Source organism: Phaethon aethereus (assembly GCF_964289735.1).
Source record: "Phaethon aethereus genome assembly, chromosome: 4".
Lineage (NCBI taxonomy): Eukaryota > Metazoa > Chordata > Aves > Phaethontiformes > Phaethontidae > Phaethon > Phaethon aethereus.
This window is the reverse complement of record NC_138578.1, coordinates 64,806,031-64,833,653: the sequence shown is the minus strand read 5'-3', so window position 1 is coordinate 64,833,653 and position 27,623 is coordinate 64,806,031. Positions and strand designations below refer to the sequence as shown.

At 38.2% G+C, this 27,623-nt stretch overlaps 1 protein-coding gene across 1 annotated transcript; it reads right to left on the bottom strand.

The window, feature by feature from the left end:
- On the bottom strand, window positions 1-25,697 carry SEPSECS (Sep (O-phosphoserine) tRNA:Sec (selenocysteine) tRNA synthase; the record flags this gene model as incomplete). The annotated part of the gene is made up of 11 exons (XM_081998782.1): window positions 25,454-25,697; window positions 23,990-24,144; window positions 20,516-20,634; window positions 20,270-20,428; window positions 17,616-17,769; window positions 13,480-13,582; window positions 11,099-11,228; window positions 10,882-10,973; window positions 3,007-3,100; window positions 2,269-2,359; window positions 1-250 (listed from the first exon to the last, which is right to left on the bottom strand). The coding sequence occupies exons 1-11, from the start codon at window positions 25,565-25,567 to the stop codon at window positions 1-3; spliced, it is 1,461 nt and encodes a 486-aa protein (XP_081854908.1). The 5' UTR covers window positions 25,568-25,697.
- Window positions 25,698-27,623: the final 1,926 nt, after the last annotated feature.

Below are 27,623 nucleotides of genomic sequence, written 5' to 3'. Positions count from 1 at the left end.
CTAGTCTTCAAGTTGTTCTGTGCCTGTAGTAGAATTACTTAGTTCATTTACATGTTTTTCTTGCTTTGCTTCTTTTCTAGAAGTCTTCAAACATTTGTCGAGTCTTTTTAGGAATACATCTACATCTTGCTTTTTAATTCCAATTGCTGAGGCAGCATTGAGGTAAGCACAGGGATAGTCATTTGCATGTGACATAAAGCCTTTAAAAGTATAGTTATTCACTGTTTGTACAGACCCACAGGGAACAACCCTGAAACAAACAAACAAAATTGTGATTCAGTTAAAGATGTCTTCGATATTTTTATGTGATACCCTATGATGAACACATTACACTGTATAGGAACTTGTGTAAACATCTGCTAGCTCTAAACAAAATAATCTGAGCAGCCTTAGATCAGGCATTCTCCAAGTTAGTGCCCATGCATCACTATGAGTGACAGTAGTAGCAGATCCTGAATTAGCTCAAATCTGGGTGCACATGTCCCTTCCCCTCTTCAGTTAAATTATTAAGGTCTTTACTACTGGTATTATGAACTCCCCAGTGTGGGGGAAAAGACACCTGCAGCAAACTTTCTTATTCCATAAGAAGCTCTATCTATCTGACCTGCTCTGTCTCTGACCTGGGTCAGTTGACCCCTCCTTAGGCAACCTGGTGACCCTGACTTCCCCGGGATCACAATCCTGACAGCAGCCTTAGTGCAGACATCTGCTTGGCAGAGTGCACTGCAGTCAAAAATGTCTGGGTTCAAGTGATTCAGAGGGCTCAGGATCCCAACTTCTTCCCACCCCTTCCTCTCTACTGCACCTCCCTTTGCCCCCATCCTATGATGTTGACCTCATATTCATTCTCTCCTTGTAGTCAATACTTTTTGCCACCGCTTTCACCTCTTCCTCATACTCAGAACCTCTACCTATGACACCCTATTTGTCAGCACTTTCAGTACATACCCATTCCCTAATCAATCAAGACTCTAATCCACATCCTTACTTGTTGAAGGAACAACTCGCCTTGTGGCTACAGTTAAAGCCTACATCAAGCAGTTAACACCAATTGATAAGAATTTACTACCTCTGTAGAGACAGTCCCTGCAGTTCCTAAAAGAGACTGCGTTCAGACAAGTACCACTAGGATTAGCAGGTCCTTCCTCTGTCCAAGTGCTCAGACCACACGTTATGCAAAAGCCTCTATGCTACTGAAGCAGGGAGTTTGCTGTTACTACCACTGGCATTCAGCGCAAGCATAACGCAAAAAATCTGTTGAAATAAATGCCAGGTCAAACGATGTATATACTACAAAAGAATTACTCACATTAAAAAAAAAAAAAAAAAAAGGAAAAATCTGAAACCGTTGTATCAGGCAAAGAATTGGAGAGTTTTAACTTTCCAAATATTGAAACTTTTCAATCATTTCAGCCAAAGATGGCTGAAATTGCAGGATGAGCCAAGGTTAGGACAGACAAATTAAAAAGAGCATCTAACTACAGTACATATAGATTTACTGTCATTCATCTGTGCAGGAAGTGGAATAATCCAAGCTAATGAAGCATACCTTCTGATGTGGAAACATTCAGCTCTGCTACAAAAAAATGACATTACATCTATAGCAGAAGTTAGCATGGCAGCAGTAATATTCAGATTAAGGAATCCTGCCAAGACAAATTTTAAATCATTCTCTTCTTCTAAAAGGTTTAAACCATAATCACTAAAAATTATTTGTCTTGCATTTCCACATACCAGTGTCTCTGAGAATAAACTCAACTCAGACTGGCTCAGGTTGCAGATTTTTTAAAATTTTCAATTTTTTTTAAAAACACAATTAGTTCCAGAAAGCAGGATTTTCTTCCACATGATAAAAAGCTATGTAGGGTATTAAAAGCTTATTCCCCTGACATCCAGCACAACCATATTTGTGCTGCAATAAACAAAACAAAGATCTTTCCTAAGTAGCTTACAACTTAACTATAAGATCAGACAACAGCTGGAAACTAAATGAAACCAAGGGGTACTAGGGAATAATGACACTAAATTAAATGGGAATAGATTATCTATTTAGCCTACCAAAGCTAACAAAGGGGGCCTCATCGCTAACTCAGGCAGGTAGACACTGTTAGCAGATACAGTGATGAAGAAGGGTGTATTACTCTCTGACTCATTACTGTCAGACTGTAATCCGTAATCATGAGACAACTGGTACAAAACAAATACACGATTTCATAAAATATGTGCTAACACAGCCCCCCAAAGTTTTCAAATTCATAGTATCCTCACCTTGCTCCAGAAACTTGTCTTGTGAAAAGCATGGATCCAAGCTGGGTAACAGCAGCATCGTTATTTTCATCTAGATTCTTCAGTGACATGGCTAAAAGTAACAAAAGGCCAGGTTAAAATTACTACAAAGCTTCTTTTTCTCCAAAGAACCACTGCGGAGGACAAGCTGCTTTCCAATAATAAAAATCTAGCCAAATATTTGTGTTTAGATACAAAGAAAAAAAGAAGTAAGAATACTACATTTCATCATTTTTAATTTTCCCACAAGCTGTCACAGATGACGACTTTGGTTAAAGAGTATGTAAGGCAGAGATTCTGCACAGATAGGCAATATTACTTTGGTGTCCAGCAGAATTTTTGGTTAGAACAAATATCTTGAGTAGGAATTACATAATCTCTTTTACAGTGCTACAAAATGATGGGTAAAATAATTATAACCTGATTTATTTTTAAATCTACTTACTTATAAAGCTACATGCTAACATCTTCTGCCTGCCTTGATTACAATAAATGAGTATGTTGGACAGGAGCAATTTTGTAAAAAAATAAAAGGCCCAAGTCACTACTCTACTCTTATAGTAGGTTACCTTATTGGGTTCAATGGTTTCATCTCAACCTAAGAACAATTTAATGAAGTGTAGTGAACAATGTTTAATATATAGGAACTGTATGTGAAAGTGCATTATGAATGCACAGTACATTAGAAGTTTTTTAAAAAGATAAAACAACAACAATTACCTAAGGAAATGGGATTATGTGGTGTGTCTAACAGTCTCTCATTGTGGATATCTGCCAGCTTTTTCAGCTCACTTGAAAGATAGGAAAACATCTCCTGGAAAAAAGATGCAATATTTTTGTTATTAGCTATCAAACAGAGAAAATAGTACCTATTTCAGGGAACTGTCAAGTCTCCGTTACATCCTACAGGCGCCCAGCTGATCCTCTTTTGATGCGTACCAAGTAAGCGGACCAGGCAATTCTCTGACATCTATAAAGGAACAGCTCCATTTCCTGAACACTGTTCTTGCCCCTCAAGCTGGAACAAGGCTCTCTATCTGGTCTAATAAATGCTCTTGGGATGTCAGTCATTCTCTCTGTGGCCCTGAAACCTGGGGAGGTAAAACCTTGGAGACTCCCACTGCACAGCAGGTGCTACCCCATCCCACTCCTGCAAGAGCTTCCCCCCCTCACAAGCTCCCTGAGCCTCAGAGAATGAACCGTTACCATCGCAGATGGCTCTGTTATGGCAAATTGCTCCTTACCTCATTTTCTCTCTATTAATACATTCCAGACTAAAAGTAGCACATTTTGTTACCGTGTGTCACACAATCACAAGTACCACTGGTGCACAGACTTCTTTTTCTGTATGAGAATGGCAATACAGTCTCTTAAGCAGAAGGCTATGAGTACACATTTGAATGTATTTTGTTTCATACAATATAGACTCTCCCAAATACTCAGCTCTGTTTTGTGGCCAGTCCTCTTTCTGGGACCAACTCCCCCTGTTCAAGCCTACTAAAAGAATTAAGATATCTGAATTTCTGCTATCACTTACTTAGATTGCACCTTTATTGTGAAAGTGTCGTAAAACTGATTTTCATAAATGTTTTGGCTCAGATACAAGTCACACTGCACATAAAAGGCTGCTTCTCCTACTTTATCCATATTTTATTTCCTCCTTCTTCCCCAGTAGTAATCTATGATAATTGCTCATGTTCTTCCTCAGTTTAATACCTTCCTCTTCACATATCATCTCAAAACACTTATGGACAGAGTGAGAATAAACACCGTTCTTCTTATTGTATCCTTTGGCTTCTTTTCGATCCTTGTTAATGCCCATAAAAAATAGCAAAAAAATACAGATACTGGGTAGTCTTTTTGAAAGATACTAAACACCAGATTTTTCCTCTTTCTGGCCATAAAGATTGTGCTGCTCATCTGCTTCAATGTGACTGCCTGTTTAAGCATCCTCATCAATTTCTGGACCTGACAAGTGATTTTTCATTCTTTAAATAGAGTTGCCTCTTCTGTTTGTAGACCAGTATCCTGCTCTGACCTGTGCACTCTGACAGATACAAATTACAACTCGTGATCAAAATTATGTTTCTGAGCAGAACTTCCCAAAGGTCTTGTGAAACCAAATGAGCTTTGTGGTAGCTAAGTCAGAAGAATGTTACAGCTACTCTTCTTGAGCCATGGCAGCGAACCCAGTCTCACTTCATGAGCGACCAAATGAACACATCTCCTGACCCGGTCTTCCTAATACCATAGAATGAATTCAGTCAAGAGAGGAAAAAGTATCATGTTACTGTCTACATGAATCAGGCTATTGATTCAACTATTAACAAGAGCATAAAGCTTCTGTACTACTTGGAACAACAACAAAAATTTTGTGAGTCATCTATGGTTAATTACCTGCACTTGAAATTTGTTAAAAATAATTCTTATTTTTCAGAGGCATTTGTAAATCAAGTGATTTTATCATTTCAATTCATCAGAGTTTATTTACCGTTCATTCACAGTATGTTTCAAATGTTCAAACACTTTGGCCTTCCTTCTGGTCCCTCACGGAATATATGCACATTACTCATTTGTTATTTTCTTTCCACAATAAGCATCTCCAATGTGTTAGCCATTTTATTAGTATTTTTTTGGAATCCAAATCATAAAGTAAGTTGTGCTCCCTCTGCTGGCTATTTACTTCTACAACTAAAGCAAAGTATTACAGAAATATACATAAATTATCTATATTTTAGATAATAAAGCAATACAGAAATATACAAAATATCTACTACGGAGATATTATTGGTGAAATTAGTACTGAGAAAAACCTGTACAGGAACAAATTCCCAATTTTTGTGTGTTGTACCTAGGGAATTCTTTATTGCATCTCTTACAGTATTTATTACTGAAAGGACTGCAAGTTGGTATAACCAGTTACACACTGCATAAATGTATTAAATTAAGATTAAATACCTAGGTTACTAGATGAGCATTTACCTGCATAGGAATTTGTCAAAACAACGTAGAACAGAAAGATGGCAAAAAAAACCCAAAACAAGTATGTATTTTCATCAGTTTGAGGCTACTCGAACACAAATTCAAAACTTAACTTTTATGAACAACACTACTTTGCATCTTTCCATTGGAAGCCCTCTAGATATTTTATAGTTTCAGAAGTTAAGCAATTTGTTGCAAAATAGATTAACAGCCTTTCCAAAAAAAGGAAAAAAACAGTATTTCTATGAGGTCAAATCTATAACCAACCTCTATTATAAAACAGTTCTGTTACGTGGAAAATTTATAAGCACCTTAAGCAATTATATACAAATGAGCTCTTACATAATTGATTTTCTGTGCTAGACACAAGAAAGTTTTCTCCAATGAAGCTATTACGCTAAAGTTGCATTGAACAATACAATGTCAGTTAAGTTTCATTATTTAATTCACTCTTTGCCCTTAGAGACTTATCACAAAACCTCAGCAGGCTAGTGAAATGAACGTTAAACTCTGTAAAAATGTCTTGCACTTCTGCTGGTCTTTCTAGCACCTAAAACAGTAAAATACCTCAAAACACATGAAGAACAAATCAACAATGGTGTATGCATCTAAGGTGCCAAATGACTCAATTATTTGGGCAAAATGGCCTACTTCCACATATGTATACAAGAATTATAGAATTATTAAGGTTGGAAAAGACCTTTCAGATCATCAAGTCCAACCATCAACCCAACAACACCATGGCCACTGAACCATGTCCCAAACTGCCACATCCACATGTTTTTTTGAACACCTCCAGTGATGCTGACTCCACCACGTCCCTGGGCCTGTTCCCATGCTTGACCACTCTTGCGGTAAAGAAATTTTTCCTAATATCAAATCTAAACCTCCCCTGGCACAGCTTGAGGCCATCTCCTCTCATCCTATCGCTGGTTACTTGGGAGAAGAGACCAACACCCACCTCACTACAACCTCCTTTCAGGTAGTTATAGAGAGCGATAAGGTCTTCCCTCAGCCTCCTCTTTTCCAGACTAAACAACCCCAGTTCCCTCAGCTGCTCCTTGTAAGACTTGTGCTCCAAACCCCTCACCAGCTTTGTTCCCCTTCAAAAGAAGGTTTGTAACAATTATTAAAAATATTTGAATCATACAGTATTTACATTATAAAACTATTTTTAACAGAACCTACACTACTATGGGTGACTTTTCATTTGTTGCTCCATTGTGATAGGCGCTGTTCTTCTAAGTGAAAATAACTAGAGGGAAACAAGTAAAGAAAAAGCCAGTAACCCCAGAGAAAAAGCAGATGAGGGTACTCAATATGCCATTAGTCCCGTATCAGGTGACAGAGAAACAACTGATGAAAGCCAAGAAACTTTTTGTGTGTGGTTGACCCTAACCTAGCTGGTTCTCACTACCCAGCTTGCTCAGGCTCCGAGTCTGTAAAACTCTGCCTTCCTCCCCCTTCATCTGAAAAGATGAGTTGTCCTCAGAGAACAGCCATATGGCTGTTTATGGCACTGAAGAAGCCACTGCAGAAGAGTAATTCTACAGCCTCTTTGATCTAGATAGACTGCCAACTGTCATATGCTGTACCCAAGACTGATCTGGTCCCATCTTAAATTACTTTGCAGCAGCAGCTGTTTCTAATGCAACCATCACCACCTCTTTTCTGCTTTGCATTTCAGACTGACCAGCTGCATCTGACGTGTGATCTTACCGGACCACTTGGCACACCACTTCATGCAGACAAAGAGAGGCTGCAGTGCTGACCATGGAGACCTGTTAGTACGTGCCCCAGAGCGTCCCAGTGGAAGGCTTACTTTCTTGAAATGCCGCCAAACACATGACAGAAACTGTATGTGTATGTGTGTGATACTGACATATACCCTCATATATAGATTCTCTTGAATTGCGAGATCAATAATTTCATTCTGAATTTATAACGTACTTGAAAGTTTTAAAAATAGGAAAATAATTATGGAACCTTTAAATCTTTATATCATATAAAAGTAATCCAATAGAAACTTGCCAACTTGATATGGTAACACTAATGCTGACAACTATCATGCTCATACTTTTTTAAAAGGTCTTTCTTAACAACACTGATTAACATTTTCTCTTCAGCACTTCTAAGACCTTGAGATCAGGCTCCTTGTAGGCTGTACCTCTCCAATACCTGCTTTAAGTATGTAGGCCTCTTTGAAGCTTCCATTCATACTTGGCACTTGTTTAACCACACAACATCCCTGAAGATAATGATTACATTCAGTTAAACTATTTTGCCTCCAGCCAGTCTAAAATTTGAATATGGTTCCACATATTTCACACAGGGAAAATCCTGCAGTAATCCCACACATTTGACAAACTACAGTGTAGCAAACCAACTAGACAAAAAGAGAGTAACAAATGTCTGTCTTCTTGTAACAATATTTGATTTTTCACATTGTTAATATCCAGCATTAAATGGCTTTTCTCTTATTCTTAAATTCAATCATAAGTAGAGCAGCAATATAAACTCACCCTGAACTGTACAAATAATTTATTCCTATCAGAATAATTACATCAGTGATAAACTATGAAATATAAACCTAGTATTTTACTGAATTGTAAAAACCAAACAATTTGCTCCCACTCGGTCTGATTTCAAATATTTTAGATACATACTCCATAAGGACGTAAAAATGACTCCAGTTAATCACCCTTAGAAAGTATACAGACAGATGGATACAGATATAAAAAGCTCCATCACGTCCCAAGTAACACAAATACATTTAAGAAAATCAGAGTTATCTTGATTGTTAGACTGTTAAGGAAAGTCTAATGAGGAAATCCATAACTGCTGAAAACAAAACGAAGCCATCACCTCTTCAATAATACCAGTATAATAGTTAGATAAATGGATTAAATGGACCACATTGGAAAATAGTTAACCAGTATTAAACCTGAATGTAAACCCTGAATGTAGGGTCCTTGCTTTCCATCAATTCTGAGGTGACAGCTGAGGTCTACTGTTTCTGCTATTACACAGCATAACCACTGTATTTGCCACACGTGGCCTGGTTCAGACACACAAGCACATAACACGAAAATAGAGGGTTTTAGACCTGGCAATGCAGAATATGGGACACAACATAACCTGTACTGAGGAAATCAAAGGAGTCGCTACTAAAACATAACCTTTACATAATATTATGAGTTCTTTAAAAGCAAAGATATTAATGAATTTGACTATGGATCACCTGCCATTATCTGCATTACAAAAGGACCTAGAATCCCCTAAAGAGATTAAAAAAACAACCTAAACTTCTAAACACTACATAAACATATAAAAAGGAATACTGAAAATTTAGGAAAAGTAGGAAAACATTACTGTTGGTGCTCTTCTTTTACCCTTTTCTCTGGAAACATCAAGGCTAAATAGACTGTTGAAAACATTCCTTATTAGGCTTTCATATATGGCCACTTTTCTTCAGACATTTGGACAGTATGTGTGTGTTACTCCCCTGCTCTTGTCCTCAGATCCATTGCACCATTTTTCTCCTTCATATCATAATATATAATCTCATACCCTTGGACAATTGCACACTCCATGACTACCAGCTTGTCAGAAAACCCCATTCCGTGTACATGCTGCTCTCCCTCAAATAATCTCTTCCCTTCCTACATTAAACAGTTCGTCTGTGTAAAAGCAAAACCGGGCAGGCTATTTCTTTCCTTGGTTGTACAAGATTAGTTTCTTCTCAGTAATATTCTGGTCTTTCTGGCTTGAGCTCAAATAGCCTGAAGTAACACCCATGTTAATAAGGGTAAGGTAAAAGGAGAAAGAAAAAAAAAAACCCCACACCTGAGGTTTTTTATAGCTGACTTTTTGTGTGAGTAGGTGTAGCTGTACCGATATAGAAAGGAGTACTCAATGTCAAGCTATAAATAGCTCCTGCTGGGAGCCTAATAGCTCTGCCTATGCTTTCACAGAGCACAGGTAATAAACTATCACTATTACATTTTTACAATTCAGGAACAAACAGATTTAAGCAAAAAAAGGTTTCTATTTCTACAGCAAATCCAATAAAAGAAACATTTATTCCATATAAAAGGCTGTGTATATAGAGTACACTCACAACTGAAATAAAAAGACCTGAAGTTGTAAAAATATAATGCTTTATTCACCTTAGAATTCTACTTACAAGAAAATTACATGATTCAAAATACACAGCTATTCATCAAGACATTTTATTTATTAAAGAATTATTATTTATGAGTTAGAGAATATTTATGCTGCCCATTGTGTATCTGCTACCAGTGTAAATCTAACATCAAATCAGCTTTGCAGAAGACACGATGAATTCACTCGAGATTCATTTGGAGATGAGAGTGAAAGGGAAAAAAATACAATCTACTTTTAATGAAGACACAAACCATACATGGCAATACATAAAACAGCCAGAATAAAATGTTAGAAACTGTATTGCAGTAGTGGCAAAAGTGGTAACTGCTTCCAGTGTTTCATAAGCCGTGTTTTCACTTCAGTTGCACAGATCACTTCTTGGTTGGTGCAAGGCCACTAAGCTAGTTTGGTTTTCTATAGTCTAGCTATTCCTACAGGATCTCAATTCCAGTACAAAATTTCTGAATGCCTCTACAAGCAGCTAGAAACTAGTCAGAGCATCCAGCAATATTGCCCTGCCAGGTAATCAGAGGCATCAGCAAGCTGTGAGCAGGAAACAATAGGAACGTAGTTTCTAAATAAAATAATGGAACAGATCACGCATGATTTAAAACTACTAACTTAACAGTACTTAGTTCACAGCATTTCTTTACCTAAAACTCTCTACAAAAAGAATCCTCTGTGTTAATACATAAAGATAGCCAAATCAGGCCTGTATTATGTCCAGAACTAAGGGCAACTCAAGATGTACAGGTTCCAACCTTAGACCGCTTGAATGTTTGTGCAATGCAGTTATAACCAACACAAAACATATAGTCTGTGAGAGGCAGAGAAGAAACCTAGCTCTGTATCTAGATGACTACCTTAAATGACAGCATTTTTCTCTTTTTGTGGCCATGCACAGTATTTTTCTCTTTTTGTGGCCATGCACAGTATTTATAACCTAACCAGAAGCTGTGATTCTCCAGAGAATGTGGTACACAAGCATTTAATTAAACACTATCATAGCACAAAGGCACAATAGGGCCAAATGAAGAAGAGCAGAGACCTCAGGTTGCCTCTGAGTGTCCGATCTCATGCTTTAGCCCTGGAAGCAGTGTGACCATGATAACACAGCACAGTACTTCTCAGATGAAGCTTTTGTGGGCAAAATTCTACTGTATTAGACATACTTTACAACAACAAATATGAATAATGTACAAGATAGTACAGGACCTCAGTTTAGCTTTCTGGTTTGGAAAACAACATGGAAATCATGCTTACTCATGAGCACCATTTAGCCAAGAAGTAATTATGTCATACTGCCTTTCCAGATTCAGAGCTGTGAGCTCAGAAGAAGTTCAATGGCTTTCTAGACAGAAACTGGATTTATTACACAAAGCAGTTTTGCAACAGAACTTTGTTAACAGCTGACTTCAACAAAGTGCTGTTTGCCAAAAAGCTTACCTTTCTCTCTTTCAGTAACTGTTTGTAGCCACTGGCACCTAGAGACAGAAGTGTAATGAGGACATCTAAGGAAGGAGATGAAGATGCTCTTCCTGAAGAAAAAAAAAAAAAAATTAGAGATTAAAGTAGCAGAAATAAATTTTATGTGAAAGAAAGCTGATAATCAAGTTTTCTACAGTGATTTTGTATGGATGAAATCAGTCCATGAACTACTTACCTGGATACATTTTGCTGATCTCCTGAACGAAGGACTCATTGAAGCCAGCAATGATAGCACCACCTACTGGAACCATAAAATTTTTGTCCAAGCTCTGAACAAAAGCATCTATTCTGCCTACTCGAGCACCCTTTGTCAAAAAGGAACAACAACAACAAAAAATCCACAGCATACATTAGGAAAAAGGGAACATGTGGTAGCATCAGAATTACACAGCAATGTAACTGAAATAAATATAATTCCTGAAACTCTCTCAGATATTGTATTTGTGATGAAAAATTACAAATAGTATTATTTTTCTTAGCATTGCTCACTATTATTACCATTGTCTGCTTACATAGTACCTTACAAATTCCTATTTTGCTATGATTTAAAATACTGATTTTAATTCCTGCAAGTCTAAATGTAGCTTGTTTTCAACAACAACCAAAACCAAATCCCTTGGAATTTAATGGGCAATATACAGTTAAAACTGTACAACCCAAAACATTTCACAGATTCTCACAGTAAAGGGCTACAGGTTAATGCTTCATTAGAAAAGAAGAAGATTTTTCTCAATACATATATAAATTTACATAAAAACAAGCGGGCTGTGACAGCACGCTTGCTTATCTGGATCTTGATTTAGCAAGCAGCCTTATAACTTCCGATAGCAGATTTCCCAGAAAACAAAATGTCTTTATACCTAGCTACTTAGACATTCTTAGGGGAAAAAAAATTAGATTCTGCAGTACATCTTCAATCTGAATAATATGCTACTGTGCACTGTACAATTAAAAAGTATACAGCATAACAGAACCTGAAAAGTATATTAAAGAACATACATATTAAACTATATTCAAATACGTACATATTAAAGTACTACATACTAAAACCAAGAAATAGAAACAGAGCTAATGCCTACAGCAAAAAGAGTGAAAAAAGCAGATCCAACTAAACCACAGTTATTATTTCTATGTTTGAATAGCTTAGTACATGGGAGATGGGAAGAAGCACTCTGAATTTATCAGCTTTTTGATGGGAAGATGAATGACAGCAGCTATAATTTGATTTAATTGACAGGAGACCACCAGAGGAAAAGTGCGACAAATAAAATGGTCTGAAAAGCTCCTTCCTGTGATACTCTTGCAAATTCTGTTCACACTGTGCTCAGCATGTACATATTCCTAAGTATTCATTAGTAATTACTTCCTCACAGACATTTGCTATTGCAGGAAATACAATTTTTGTAAATAAATGTAAAACAAATCAGAGCTCAAATGTATACATTTGCATAACCAAAGAACAAACAAACAAAAAAACGCTCAAACAACCTCTCAAGAAGCCAAGAAAAACCAGAAACCAACACAGTAACATTCCTATTTGTAGCTTCATAGTCTGAAAAGATTGCCATTAGATACATTTCATGCAGTAAAACTCATCAATTCCACAGACTCCTTCATGTCAGAATTTCACTAAACTTGCGCGAGTTAAATACAATGAATATGTACCAAGCACATTACAAATAAAGCATATGCCATTTTCTATTTCACGTATCACTTGAAGTTTTGTCAAATTCCTTCAGTCTCTCAAGATGTAGAAATGTCAACGTAATATTCCTGTCATAATTATATATCAAATTGGTCTGTGCCCAGTTAATAACATAATGTCTTTTTAATTAGAAAAAACAAGACCAGCATATTTTAAATTGATAATAGCTCAGGATCCCCTGGATCCTGTTAAAAAATATCTTCCTATTCTTTTGATACGGACGACAGAAAAGAGATACTGAAGAAACAGTGCATGTACTTTGCAATGAGCAAAAATGCAAGAATTTTAAGTTTCATGGCTGATCTTAAAATATTAAGAAACCTTGTTTTCGAACTAAACAGGAACAGAAATTAAATTTTTTCGAAAACAACATTGAATTTAACCCAGTTACCTCAACTGTTCTCTGTGACAACAATATTTTAACAGTGGCAACACCTATAAACTGTTGTTGTAGAATCTTGTACCTTCAACTGAAAATCTGTAACTCACATTCTGTTGAAGGCTTAATCCCTATTCAAGTATGATCCATTATTTCATTTTTAGTTCATAAGTTTATGAAATATTTTAAGAAAGTTTACTAGGGACATTTTTCCATTACATACACTTGAACATAAACAAAACCTAAATAAATTTAGTTTTAATACATTAAAAGCACATAATAGAAGTAACAAATATTATTTTTAAATTCTATTTCCCACTGCTCTGCTTTCTCAGAAAACTCTTCAAATATCAGACACGCATGGGATTAGTCTGAAAGCTGTGAAACATCTGATAAAATTTGCTAGTCTTGTCTACAGTCAGAGATTTACTTACACCTGTTAAAAAAATTATTTGAGATACACAGCTCCTACCTGCTGGATAAGATGCATACATTTTGAAGACTGAACTCCATACGCATTGTTGACAATATGGGGAATGTCATAATTAGCACAAATCACAGCCAGTTCCTCCAGTCTATGAGCATAAAATTGTAATTTAGAGAAGCACTGATAACTGTAACTCATGTTACAAATCAGACCATTAAAAGACTGAAAGGTCTACAAGGAGGTCAGAATGAAAAAAGAAACTTTTTTTGATTAGTACCTGAAGGTAGCACTTGTCACCTTAAGCTATAAAGATTAAGAAGTAAATTCTGTTAGTATTTACATATACTGCAAGTTGCTGACCTGCGCTGAAATTTTTCATGCTTCACTGAAAGTTTTGTCTGGAACACAGTAAATAGATCCCAAATCATTCTGATTCAGATATAAGCAATTTTTTATACTACTTTAATGATAACTAATGGAGCTTTAGCTATTCATATTTTTTCCCCTTTCTTTTAATATTCAACCTGAAAACGGCCTAATGGAAGTTTCAAGATGTGTCTTGGGAACCAAAAGCATCATATAACAGCCTTTACATGCTTCTGTTTATTTCAAAGGACTAATATTACAACCCTTTCGCTGAAATCACACTTGCTTATTTCAAATAAACTGATTAACAGAAAATATATTCTTCAAAGGAATGGAGAGTCCTAAAATGTCTAAAGGTGGAAATCAACAAGTTAAAACTTTGTTCAATTGTTTACTCAGAGATAAAAGACAACTCTTCACTTGCCTTTAGAAATCCCCAAAATCACAGTGAGCTCAGCCTGCATTGATTTCTCAGTCAAACTATGATTTATGTGGGTGCATAGATAATTTTGGGTAAGGGTCTTCAGCATTTTAAACATACATGTACTTAGTACCCTTTTTTGAAACCCTCCAATTACACTCTATTTTTTAAAAAAGCTCTTGATTTCCCCCAAACCTGTAAATATATTTTAGAAATAAAATATATTTGAAAAAAATAAGGTAATATATAATAATTTAAAGTGATGATGAAGGTAATATTATCTTTTTTAAAAAGCAGGAAACTCTAAACCTTAAATACATTTTTTACTCTATCTCCTTCTGTACAGCCTCTCACTGTAATTTACTGACATTCATATAAAATGTGACAGAGTACGAAAACATTTTCCAAGTGTTGACATTTCTTTGTATTCTATTTCTATTACATTGCCTAGTGTCATTTTGTAATGCAAAATTCAGCTGCAAACCTCAGATTAAACTTTCTAAACCTCAATCCTTAGGAAAACATCATTGCCATATTATCCCTAAAGAAATCACAAGTATTTAATGATTAGGAAACACTAGTGGTATAATGTAATTATTGTTCTTCTGTAGTCAAGATATTTGGCAGGAGCTGCATGTCCAACAATTTATCACATTTATCAACATCCTGAATCCTGAACTATGTAACATCAACAGAATACTTCAGGAAACGTAACACTACACAAGGCAACGCTTTTGCCTTCTGATCTGCTGATCTTAATCAGACTCATTCCTCACCTTCCACAGAGACTCAAAGGAAAACAGTTGCCTTCTTACAGGATTCTTTTCAAGTGCAAGTAGAGAATTTCACCAAACTGGAAACATAAAGAGTGTATTGCTATGTATGTTTGCCTTTCTCACCTCCTGAGACTTAAGGGAGCAGTAAGGTAGCTTCTACAGGTACTGAAAACAGAAAAGCCTCTTTACTTTTGCTAAAAATATTGTATTGAACAATTAGATGCATATTACTATACAGGATGAGAGTGCTACAGTTTGAAAAGAATATGTGATTAACAAGGGAAGCAAACAATTATGTACAGCACTTCTCTGCTTCCAAGGCTTAAAATGAACCATTAAAAGTGCTGCTAGTCATATCAGAAAAATAAAGCATTAATGTAAGTTTGGCTACTACTTGAGTTCTTAAAAAGTCACACATAGAACTTACAGTAATATTTTCCAATTTATTCTTTCTTACTCTTCTGTTTGTGAAAGATCATAAAAAAGAAAGCTTTGCTCTTTCTTCAAATATTAATGAAAGTAACAAGATACAGAGTTCTGCTAGGTACATAAACTAACTTAAAAACACACTTTTTTTTGCCCTTTAGGTCTCTCTTAAATACAGTAGTTTTAGAGACAACTCACAGCAACAGCAGGTAAAAGACTGTCTGAGAACTGATGTCACTTTGAGGAAGGGGGTTTATACGCTAGTGAATTATTTCCATGAAGTTAAATAATACTTCAAAGGAAATAAGTACACAGGCATAAAACTCTTACCCTGACCTTTTAACAATCCTAAAACACTTAAAATTTTAAAACACCACCACCACAACTAAAAAAAGCCTTATAAATGCAAGGTATTTAAAAACAGACATTTAAAATGGTACCCTCCAGAAATGCTGTATGGGATTTTCCTTCCTGTAGGAAGATGAATGTTATGGCCTTCAATAGTTGACAGTATCCTTTAAATAGAAAGTGCGTTCAAATCCTCCTATATCTGTGGTATATCATAACACAGTGCCACTACCTAATAATTTATCTCTTAGTTGCAGAGGACAAAATAATCGCATGTCAAAAAGAGGAAGCAGATAAGGAAAAGATTCATTTACCCAAGCTATAAAATAGACCATTCAATTTTGATAGCTGTGATTTAAGTTAGCCAATAAATCTGCAAGTCAATTTCAAGCAATGTTCATAGTATTCTGACAGAATTATACAGTTTTAACTTCCCTCTAGCAACTGGGTTAACCTATGATAAATACTGGGGGTTCTTAAAGGTAGGAAAACAGAGCAAAACATATCTTTACTCGCCATGTTTCAGAATCAATAATGTTTCTTTCCTACATTTGCAAATATTCAACTAAATTTTCCAGATAACAAAGTAATTAACAAAAAAGCATGCACTGCAGAGGAACTCTAAGCATAAGTCTTTTCAATTTTGTGATAAATTAAAAACAATTGAAGCAGAACAACCGAGACACTACATTTAAAATCATGTAAAAAAAGACATCTTCTTAATATCTCATACTTCAGTGTACTACATACAAGTCCATAAAAATTCACCTGTTCAGTTGCAAAACCTAAGGAATTTGCTGCTTGATACTTATTTTCGTAAGCAAATAGAGAAAGCAAGTTTTACGAGTAACAGTGGTGCCAATTTTGGACAAATGACACTATATACCAAGTACTTAAGGCACCTCTACTCCAACATGTCATCTTCAGACTGAGAAGCTTTTCAAATATTTCATAACCAAGCTACACGTTGAAATAATGTCTCAGATACTCTATTTCCCATCCATAACTGTAATGCTCATCTCAGCTTCAGCTAGTGCTTGAATGACATCTTTGTAGCAACTATGGAAGTTATGTATACAGACATATAATATTAGGAAAGAATGCAATGTATTTTAAGCTTCTTTTAGTGGTGATTCAACAGCTGGAAATTACAAGTAGCAGCATCATGCAATCAGGCAGCAAATGTTCAAACCAAGGTAAGTTACAGCAGGGCAAATCATATGTTATGCTCATACCGCACATCTGCCCTAGATGCTTCCAAGACTTTCCTTATATCAGTATATCTTAATTAGCCCAATAAACATCAGTATAATACAGGAAAGAGTCAGTCAAGCAAAGATTTTAAATTTAGCTCCAGCTTTTTGGTTTTTTTAACTACATTAACAGCCTAGGAAAATTCATCATTGGCTAAAGGAGAAGAGTAGAAAAGGCAATGGTAATATTAAAATTAGATAAAATTAGCAACAGTAATATTCCAGTAGCTATGCAATACATTTCCTGGACTCTGTTTTTATAAAAGTCTACTTTTACTACTTCCATGAAATTACAAGAAAACCAGTGCCAAAGTGACATCCATTTCACCACAACAGATCATCACTAACATCTGTTATTTGACAGAAGGAAGACCTTCTGCATTATTCTTACTTTTCTAATATATTTTTCTGACAGTGCAACATTGTTTCAATCTGCTATTTTCCTTAAGTGAGGGGATTAAAGTATCCTTACTAACTGTTGTCAGTAGCTAAGCAATTTGAGGCAGACAGACATTCATGGAGGTTCTGTTTGGTTTTTGTTTTTGTTTTTTTGCAGTAACAAATACCATACTTCTTACAAAGACTACTTACCTGTCAGGTACCCTTGGAGCAAAGCAAGATGTTGTAGAATGCACACAAAGAACATTTTCAGCACCAAGAGCCTTGATTTTAGCCTCCACTGCTTCGATGTCTGTCCGTAGCTCATCGCCTTCTAATACATTTTCTATCACTACAGGCTCAAAACCTGATCAAAAAAAAGCAAGACTTGAGTGTATATCATCAAATCTCTGACTAACTGTGGGATTTTAGTTCCAGTATAAATCTGAAAAATCTTCTTGCTTCTATTGTTTTAACAGATTCTTTCAGACTTGGATTAAGAACACAGAAACATAAACCGTTTGATCGTGCAGTGTCCATACAGCTAAACACTACAATAATCTTCTTATTAAATGCTGGACTCCAGACAAAAGCTTACCTTACATTCTTTGCATGCAACATCAACAGGTTTGAAGATTTTTTAAAAAACAGATTAACCTCTTCCCTCTCAATTAAAAAGACAGTGTTTGAGTAGCATTCTTATAAAGCATTAGCATATCACTATGATATGGCTTTCATCATAAGCCTCTGCCTTATTCAGTCTAGAAACTTTCAAATTACTTCTTAAAAGATAAAAATGTCCATGTTTGAAAGTGAATTTTGTCAGATCAAAATCCAAGCTATTTCCTAAGTCTCTTATTTTATTAAGTTTCCAGTTTAAATTTGTATTTGCGAGATACAACAACTGAACCTCGTAAGATTGTTTCTCAAGGACACGCAAGAGAAACATTTGAGAAAAGGAAGTTATCCCCTTCTTCTAAATGCTGCAATGTTTGCAGTTTTGGATCAGACTGCTCAGGGGGGATCTTGAAAAACCAGAGAGGGTCTATCAGAGGGCTACCAAGATGGGTGCCGTATAGCGTGCACAGCTGAGAAAGAAAGGCTGTAAGAGCTAGACTTCTAAGCCTGAAGAGGCTACGGAGAATATCTAATAGCAGCCCCCAACCATCTGAAAGGGAATTGCAAAGACAGGAGCACCAAACTCTCCTTGGTAGGATATAATAAGAGGCAACAGCAACACATTTTGCCTTGAGAGATTCAGAATAAACCACAAGAAAAACTTTTTTTTCATTCAGAGGATAGCACAGCACTGGAACTGCTATCCAGAGAGGTTGTGGAATCTCCATTCTCAAAGATTTTCAAGATTCGGGTAGACAAAGGCATGGTTGACCTAACCTAGTGCTCAAAGAGTTTTCTTTCTTAAAGTAAGCCTGTCCTGGTAGCTGCTCAAATGTCTAGCTTATAAATAAATAAATAAATCAGAAAGGTGGTGTTTACAGAATAAAACACTGGAAACCATACATTCCCTTCCCCAAACAGGTGTGGCATGGCAGCAACATCACGCTAGATGAAATGACTGTTACTTTCTTAAAAAACAGAGATGTTCAGTTTACTGAATGAAGTAAAGGAGCAGAGGAGGGGAAAAGGGAAAGAGTGATTTCCAAAGCAGTGTAACATGGCAGCAGCTATGTGAATTTTTCCTCCATAGCTCAAGACCATGCCTTAACACTGACACGTAATGCTCAAACTCTACAAAAGAACTTGGACTAGAATGACTTATTGACATTGTTAGCCCTTGTCTGGTTTTCAATTAGTGATCTAAAAGACAGAGATTGTATTTCATAGATAGTTGTTAGATATCTGACACCTGCTTCCGTCTTATTTTTAGTTGATAATTCTTTTAATTAATTGTGATAGCTATTAAAAAAATTAACAGACCAATTATATTTCCTCACAACCTTCTCCATCATAAACGTAATTTCTTTAGCTTGATGTTCTAAATTGAACACAATATTCCAAAAACACCACTTTTCTTACATACATGTTCTATTTGTTCTGATCTGATTCCTTTGCATCTTACATGGACAGAGTCCAGTCTCTGTTTCCAACAATTTAGTCATTTTTATCTAACAATTCTTTTAAGCAAAAAATAAATGTGTCCTAGGAACTAGGACCAGAATCTATGCCACCACCTGCAGGTATGTGCACTGAGCTGGAAAATTATGGTCTCCCTTACTTGCCCTTTCCTTGATCCCATGCATCTGTCTGCAGGAGAGGACAGCTTCAGTGCAGGGATAGACTTTTATGCTTAGATTGCTTATAGTCTGGTAAATAAGGAATTCCATTTGAGAGAAATTAAGGCTTGAACTAAGAAAGGCACCAAATTCATTTCCTGAGTGAGTTAAGTGACACTGCAAGATAAAAGCAAATAGGGCAGCTAACACTTGGCATGTTCTAAAGGAAAAAAACGTGCAAATCTGACAGCTTGCCACCTTCTGATCACAATTCCTAAGACACATGCTTTTTGCATAAATCTAAGACACATTATTTGAACCATGAGCCTTGGTTTTACATGATTCTCAAGACAGAAGATTAGGCATTTAACCCAGAGTGAACTGTAACTTCCTTAGTATTGTGTTCTCTGTTGACTACTTCATACACCTTTGTACCTCTGCATATGCCTACATTTTACAAGTCATTAAGAAGACAACTCATATGTGTGATTGCATGTTAGAAATCAGGAGTGTAGAAATAAAGTATTTAGAACTACTATGCATTAGGCCTTTTCTGGATCTTACTGCAAGCATATGAATTGATCGCTCTGCTAGATGAAGTTTTATATCTGTTAGATAACAGGTCCTTCTTACCTGCAGTTATCATTGACTTAAAGCAAGATTTCTGGTCTATGCGTGGCCAAATAATGTATTTTGCCTTTGGTCTCTTGTGCCGCAATGTTAAAAAACACAGAGTTAGGCTCATGCCAGTTGCCATAGGAACCACAAAACAACTGGTCACTGTCCGGACACCTGCGCATAAAAAGCAAGTCAGAAATTAACATGAAGAACCCATGACATGCCCCCATAAAGGAGAGATATTTTCAGATTTACACCTACCAGCCAGCTTTATAATATCCAGAACTACTGAATTAGTAAGTTTGTTCAAAAGGCTAGACCCTGCAGCTTTAGGCTGGACTGCAGAAATATCACCTGACCTTCCAATTCCATGAATCAACCTAAACAAAAAAAGGTTGAAAACATACATCAAGATTTTTTCACATCCCAAAGCAATAATACTTGCCAACCGAAGAGAATTTATTTTTACAAACAATTGTCAAAAATGCTGTATCCAACGCAACATCAATAACAAACTACATCTATTTGTATGAAACTGTCATTTATTTATTTATTTTTTAAACAGTAGGTTACCGATATTCCAGTATGCAAGTAAAAATTTTGAGAAGACCCATAGTAGCAACACCTTTAGCATCTGGCAGGCTTCCTTTTAAGCGCACCTTAAGCACTTCTCAGTATCCGTTGAAGCAGCATTATAAATGCTGACATGTTCAGACACACAACTCCAAGGAAAACAAAAATCAGTTGCCTATAGTGTAACATACCATGGGCATAGTGGTATTTATACAGATACTCCCCTGAAAAACGCTTCAGCTCCACAAGGCAAAGAAATAATATACACTGTGACAAAATGTCCTGAAAGACAGTTACGTTAATGTACCACTTTGCCCATCTTTTTCTACGTCTTCACTTCATCTACCTCATTCTGCTATTTAATATTATGCATCATGCAATATCATCTCTCTCTGCATTCTGTTTATAAATTATGTTTATAAACCACGTTTATAAGTGTTGGATATTATTTAGCACCTTTCAGGAGTGGAGGATCCTGAAATGGTTTATAAAATACAAGCTTACAGAACTAATGTTACCCATAGCTGAAATGCAGTAGCTGCTCAAGTAAGCTAGTAACAGTACACATCTATTTATGGCTTTAATTCTGTTTTTGTCTTGGAACTAGCATAAAATGCCACCTGACGAGCGCATGGAATTCAGGACTTCTTGGAGCACAGTTTTACAGATTAAATTTTTCCCCATTTCAGGCTGTAGGCTGAGATCAACAATAGCTTGATAATTAATTGAAACTTGCACATAACCCTCACTTCATCAAAAATATTTTCTTCTCTTGTTCCTGCTGCCATGTTCTTAACAGGTCTCATATACTACTACTACTTCTTTTCTGCATATACGTACTTGTTCCTAAGGAGCAACCCTCCCCAAGACTGGCCCTCAGAATGTATTAAGCTAAAAGAAAAGACAGCTCAAGAACCACCTCAAACCACTCCCAAAGTTACATGTAAAACATATTGCAGAAATAGTGTGGAGGAAGCCTCTATACCTTTCCTTGCTATTGCTGACAATGGTACACTACATGGGCGCATACTCTTTTCTGGGTAAAAAACTGGCTGGATGGCCAGGCCCAAAGAGTTATGCTGAATGGAGTTAAATCCAATTGGCAGCCAGTCACAAGTGGTGTTCCCCAGGGCTCAGTATTGGGGCCAGTTCTGTTTAGTATCTTTATCAATGATCTGGATGAGGGTATTGATTAAGCAAACTCACCCGCAGTCAGTTTGCAGATGACACCAAGTTGGGTGGGAGTGTTGATCTGCTTGAGGGAAGGAAGGCTCTGCAGAGGGATCTGGACAGACTGGACTGATGGGCCAAAGCCAACTGTATGAGTTTCAACAGGGTCAAGGGCCGGGTCCTCTACTTGGGTCACAACAGCCCCATACAATGCAACAGGCTTGGGGAAGAGTGGCTGGAAAGCTGCCTGGCAGAAAAGGACCTGGGGGTGTCGGTCAACAGCCAGCTGAACATGAGCCAACATTGTGCCCAGGTGGCCAAGAAGGCCAATGGCATCCTGGCTTGTATCACAAATAGCATGGCCAGCAGGACTAGAGAATCATCCCCCTGTACTCGGCACTGGTGCGGCCGTGCCTCGAATACTGCGTTCAGTTTTGGGCCCTTCACTACAAGAAAGACACTGAAGTGCTGGAGCATGTCCAGAGAAGGGCAACGAAGCTAGTGAGAGGTCTGAAGAACAAGTCTTATGAGGAGCAGCTGAGGGAACTGGGGTTGTTCAGTCTGGAGGAGGCTGAGGGGAGACCTTATCACTCTCTACAACTCCTTGAAAGGAGGTTGTAGTGAGGCGGGTGTCAGTCTCTTCTCCCAATTGACTAGTGACAGAACGAGAGGAAATGGCCTCAAGTTGTACCAGGGGAGGTTTAGATTGGCTATTAGGAAAAAATTCTTTACTGAAAGAGTGGTCAAGCATTGGAGCAGGCTGCACAGGGAAGTGGTTGAGTCACCATCCCTAGAGGTATTTAAAAGACTTGTAGATGTGGTGCTTAGGGACGTGGTTTAGTGGTGGACTTGGCAGTGCGAGGTTAATGGTTGGACTTGATGATCTTAAAGGTCTTTTCCCGCCTAAATGATTCTATGATTCTATAGCCGAAGGCAAGATGCCAGGTGACAGAGCTGCATAAGACCAACAGTAGCTAAATGCCACCTCAGGCTCTCTCTGGCCAGATGCTGGGCACACTTTCTCCAGCACTGTCAGAAAGAAATACTTCCTTGGATACTCTCTCCAGTGTGACTCTCTACCTCCCTCACCACACATATCCTAGATTAGAGAGCAGTACAGAAAACAAAAAAAGACAAACTGACGTAGTACTGGTTTTCTTCATTAATTTTTCATGGTACTGTAAGACTTATGAAAGCCATTATGCCTAAGTAATTCAACCTATATATGGTAAAGCTTACTAAATTTCTGGTCTCTAATATGCTTTTGTGTTAATCTTACAAGGCAAACCATTCCAGGAAATATCACTTTGTTTCATTCCTGTTAGATAAAACATCACAGCAAGGTGCTCAACACAGAACTCTTTGCAAAAGAAGTATATCTTCATAAAGAAATTAATGCAGAGCCTCCAGAATTATAGCATCCAAGGTACCTATCAAGTGTCAGAAGGGCTGCAAGCTATTAAAAGATCTTCTTGTCCTTTTAGATTTGCTTATTTCATATAAATTCTATTATAGATGGACTGGGTTTTCATGTGCATAGCAACTAATCACATTATAAAGATATTAATGAATGGAACAAAATATAAATAGCCGTGGACTAGGAATGTTTGATGTTTTACAACTACAATATGCAGTAACTTTTAATAATATACAGATAAAAACCCAGACAGTGTTAAAAAAGGCAAGTAACGCATGGATTATTTTAAAACAGGAAGATGTCTGCTTCCCTTGCATGAGTCAACTCAACATCTTAAGCTTCTACCAGTTCAACATACAGGATGTAATGCTGACAAAAGATTTTTTTGATTCGTTCAAGACTGTCCAATGAGTTATTAATGAGAACTCAATACAGAAAGTCGTATCAATTCAATATCACATTATATTGTATTTCTCAAATGCTATCAAGGTCTCAGATTACAAGACACAATAAAATATGCCGTTTGAAAGCATTAATAGTAAATCTGAATAATTAAAATTTCTAATAATTTGTACCTGTAATGCCTTCGGGCAACGAGTCCTGATGCCACTCTTCCTTCCCTCTCACCCACACCACAGTTGCCCAGGAAGTTATTACTATCCATTATAGCAAGTTCATGAAGAAACAGTTCAATGGTGCTTTCATCCCATGCATCTTCAGGACATTTTCCCTTAATAACAATAATGTAAAGGTATAACTACCAAACTTGGAAATTAAAAATTAACACAACTTTATGCAACTTGTTTGATTAATGTTACCCTTCTTTCCCAAGCTGAACAAAAGTTTATATTTTCATTATACTGCTTTATATTATCTAATGTTATGAAACTGTATTCAGAGAGAAGTTATATAATGATTTTTCCATATATTAAGTGCAATTACATTAGCATATCCTGATATTAAAATAGGCAGGATATTTTTCACTTTCAAGGTACACACAAAGCCACTGCAGCACATACATGCTAATTACTCCCTAGAAGACTATAGATTATTTGATGTATTCTCTAGACAAGAATCCACTGCTACAGGAATTCAACAGAGAGAACTAGACGAAAGGGAGATAACTGGGTACTATAGAATCAAAAATATTAATTATGAGCAGAAGGGAGAGACAGTTTCACTTGTAACACATCTTCCTATCTGTGCATCTTCCTTTCTAGTTATTATCCAATAGGTACGGAAACCACTTACAGAATACAACATATCAAAACCTGCAACCAGAGGGATGCTCTTTCTTGTGCTCTTTACTGCGTTAAGAGCTGCACTCACTTTTCTGCAAACCTCAGAAAAGATCCTCAGAGGAAAGGTACCCATAAACCCATGAAGCATTACTACAGCAGCTCAACAGTTCTGAGGCTTTTTTTTACATGCCCCAGTAACAATAAAACAAATTCATTTCTGAAGTATGGTATGAAAGTTTGAAACAGTGGATGATGTTGACTAAGGATGTTCAAGAACTGCAACGCTAGAGAATTCATTGATAACGATTTCTGTATGTTGGAGACAAATACATTGTGTTGGCACCTTACAATTATCATTTTTTACCTTATGTAACAACCAGTTAGCAACTCGTCGTTTTAAAAAAAAGTTCTTTAACTGTTTGCTGGGCCCTTCTCAGCAAACACACAGCCAAAGGCAACCTTTTTTCCCCCCAAACGCGGCCTTCCATCACGGGGCTCGGTAAGGTCTCTGCCACTACAGCAAAGCGAGCCGAGCCACCTCGCCGGGACTGTGCCCGACACGGCGGGAGCGCCGTGCCCCTGCTCGCCCGCACGGTGGGTTCCAGAGGGCCAGAAAACCAACGCGGGAGCCGCTGGGGCAGAATGGCCCAGGCCTCCGCGGAGCCCGGCAGGCCTGCGTGCTCACGGGGCGCTGCCGGGACGCTCCGGCCGGGCCCACGCCCGCGGGCGGCTCGGCGCCGCTTTGCCGCAGGGCACCGGTCCTCAGGGGGGCGGCGGGGGCGGCCCGGCCCCGGTTACCTGCTCCAGCAGGGCCCGCAGCCGCAGCTCGTGCGCGCGGCGGCCCTGCGCCCCCTGGCGCACGTAGGCCGCCGTCACCAGCCGCTCGCTGGAGCCGAAGTTCTCCGCGTTCATGGCCGAGGGGCTCCCGGCGGCACGGGCTGCTGGCGGCACTGGCTCCTACTGCCGCCACGGGGCCGCCGAGCGGATCCCCCACCAGCTGGTCAGCTCCCGCCGGAGAGGGGCGGGTGGGGGTGGTGCGCATGCGCCGCCGAGGAGAGGCTCACCGGGGCCCCTCCTCTCGCGGGGCTGGGCCGCGCCCGCCCCGTCTCCGGTGCTGAGGAACGTTCCCCTCCGCCGCAGCCCACGGGAGGCCTCGGCCTCTGGGTGGAGCGCCGGGCCCCCTCCTGCTAGCAGTACGGAGGCTGCGCGGGGCCGCGGCGGCTTCTGTCCGGAGCCGCTGTTGAGCGCCACCGCGCTCGGGGTGGGGCCTCCACAGGCAGCGCGGGCTCCCCGCTCCATAACGGGGCAGTAGCCCGCCAGAAACTAGGCTTCTTGGCTGTGAAGAACTTGTTCCTGGGTAGTTTTTTCCTTCTCAACCCCCAAGCTCAGTATTAAGACCGCTGAGAACAGCCACGTACCTTCCCTTGAGGTTGCTGTCGGGGTAAGGGCCTTTCCTGCTCCTCACGGCGTTTCTGTGAGCAGGTAACAGCCACCTGCTCGCTTGGTGCAGCCGCAGCCCGGCTGTGCACCAATGCAAAAATTGCGTTACAGGGAGAAAGAGACTACTAGCAGAGAGCTAATTCGCTTTCTTTTTTACATTAGCTGGGAAAGGGCAGTTATGCCAGCAGGAAATCTGTGACAGTCACAGCAGCATTACTGGGAGCTGCCGGTGAAGCCTCAGCAGATGGAAGCTTACCTGAAGGCCCAGTGCCCTCCACTCTCCTTTGCGCTCAGGCAGCCACAGTAGCTGGCAGGTTTGCCTTCCTAAAATAACCAGTAGCAAGTGTGTGAAAATAGAGGAGGTGCACTAAGTACACAGTGTGTTTGTTCCAATGTTTAGTTTTAACCAGCCTATACCTGGTCAGATGAATTTGTTTATGAAGTCTTATCTGATTCTTCTGTTTTAAGCTCAGACGGCTAATTAACGTGTGAAAAGTATCTAGTGACCGTCCTGCTTCTGTAGGTTTAATTAGCCTGATTGGGATCTTTCAGGTGTTCTGACAGTAATCTTACACACCTGTTTGAATTGTTAGCTCAGACTATGATTAACACAGTTTCTTGGTCCTTCTGAACAGAAGAGAGCTTTTCAAGTTTAATTGTCCCACTTCTTAGTCCCCGTAGTCATGCTGCATCTGGATATTTACATGTGTCATGTTGCTGTTACTGTAGAAATACTGGGCTGGTATTCATGTTGTTCTCTATTTTAAAATACCACAAGAGGGCGCTCACCTAAAGCTAAAAGTGCACGATTGTGCATGTATTCCCTTTTTTTCCTTCTGTTTTTCCCACTTCAAATGTCTCGACATAGTGCTCAGCTATATTTTATCGACAGACTACAAAATACGCTCTGCGGATAGAGAAGGCTAGAGACAGAAGTGTTAACATGAGGAAAATGATCCAACTTATTTGCATGATTTAATTGTTAGTAATTTTAATCCAGGTGGCTAATTGAGTGTATTAGCTACTCAGAATTAAAATTAATAGTTTTTTAATAGCTGTAATGGTGATGCGTATTTTGTTTAATTATGAGCTGTCACAGTGTTTGAACCCTGTGCTGCTGAGGATTGAGGCAATGTAAAGACTTCGTTAGATCAAGACCTGTGAGCAAGTTACAGAATTCTCATTGCAATAGAAGATGAAGACCAAGTTAACTGTGTTTAGACATACAGTAGCATGTGTAGATGAATCCCTAAGCCAGAAGGAGTAACTAGTGAGTTATTGCTTTAGTTTATTCAAAAGAAAGAACTTTCAAACTTTTCAGAAACCTGTGGATGAACTGTTTGGCAGAATGTTATTGAAAAAGTGAGAACTCACTCGTAACTAATGTAGTTAAAGGGAGATGCAGTCTTCCGAAGTGGTCTGTGGGGCAAAATCTCAGACTTCTCCCATTTTAGTCTGAACTTTGTGTTTGCTTCACATAGGAATTAACATCAGTATAATCTTCTGTACAGAAAATTACATGCAGTTG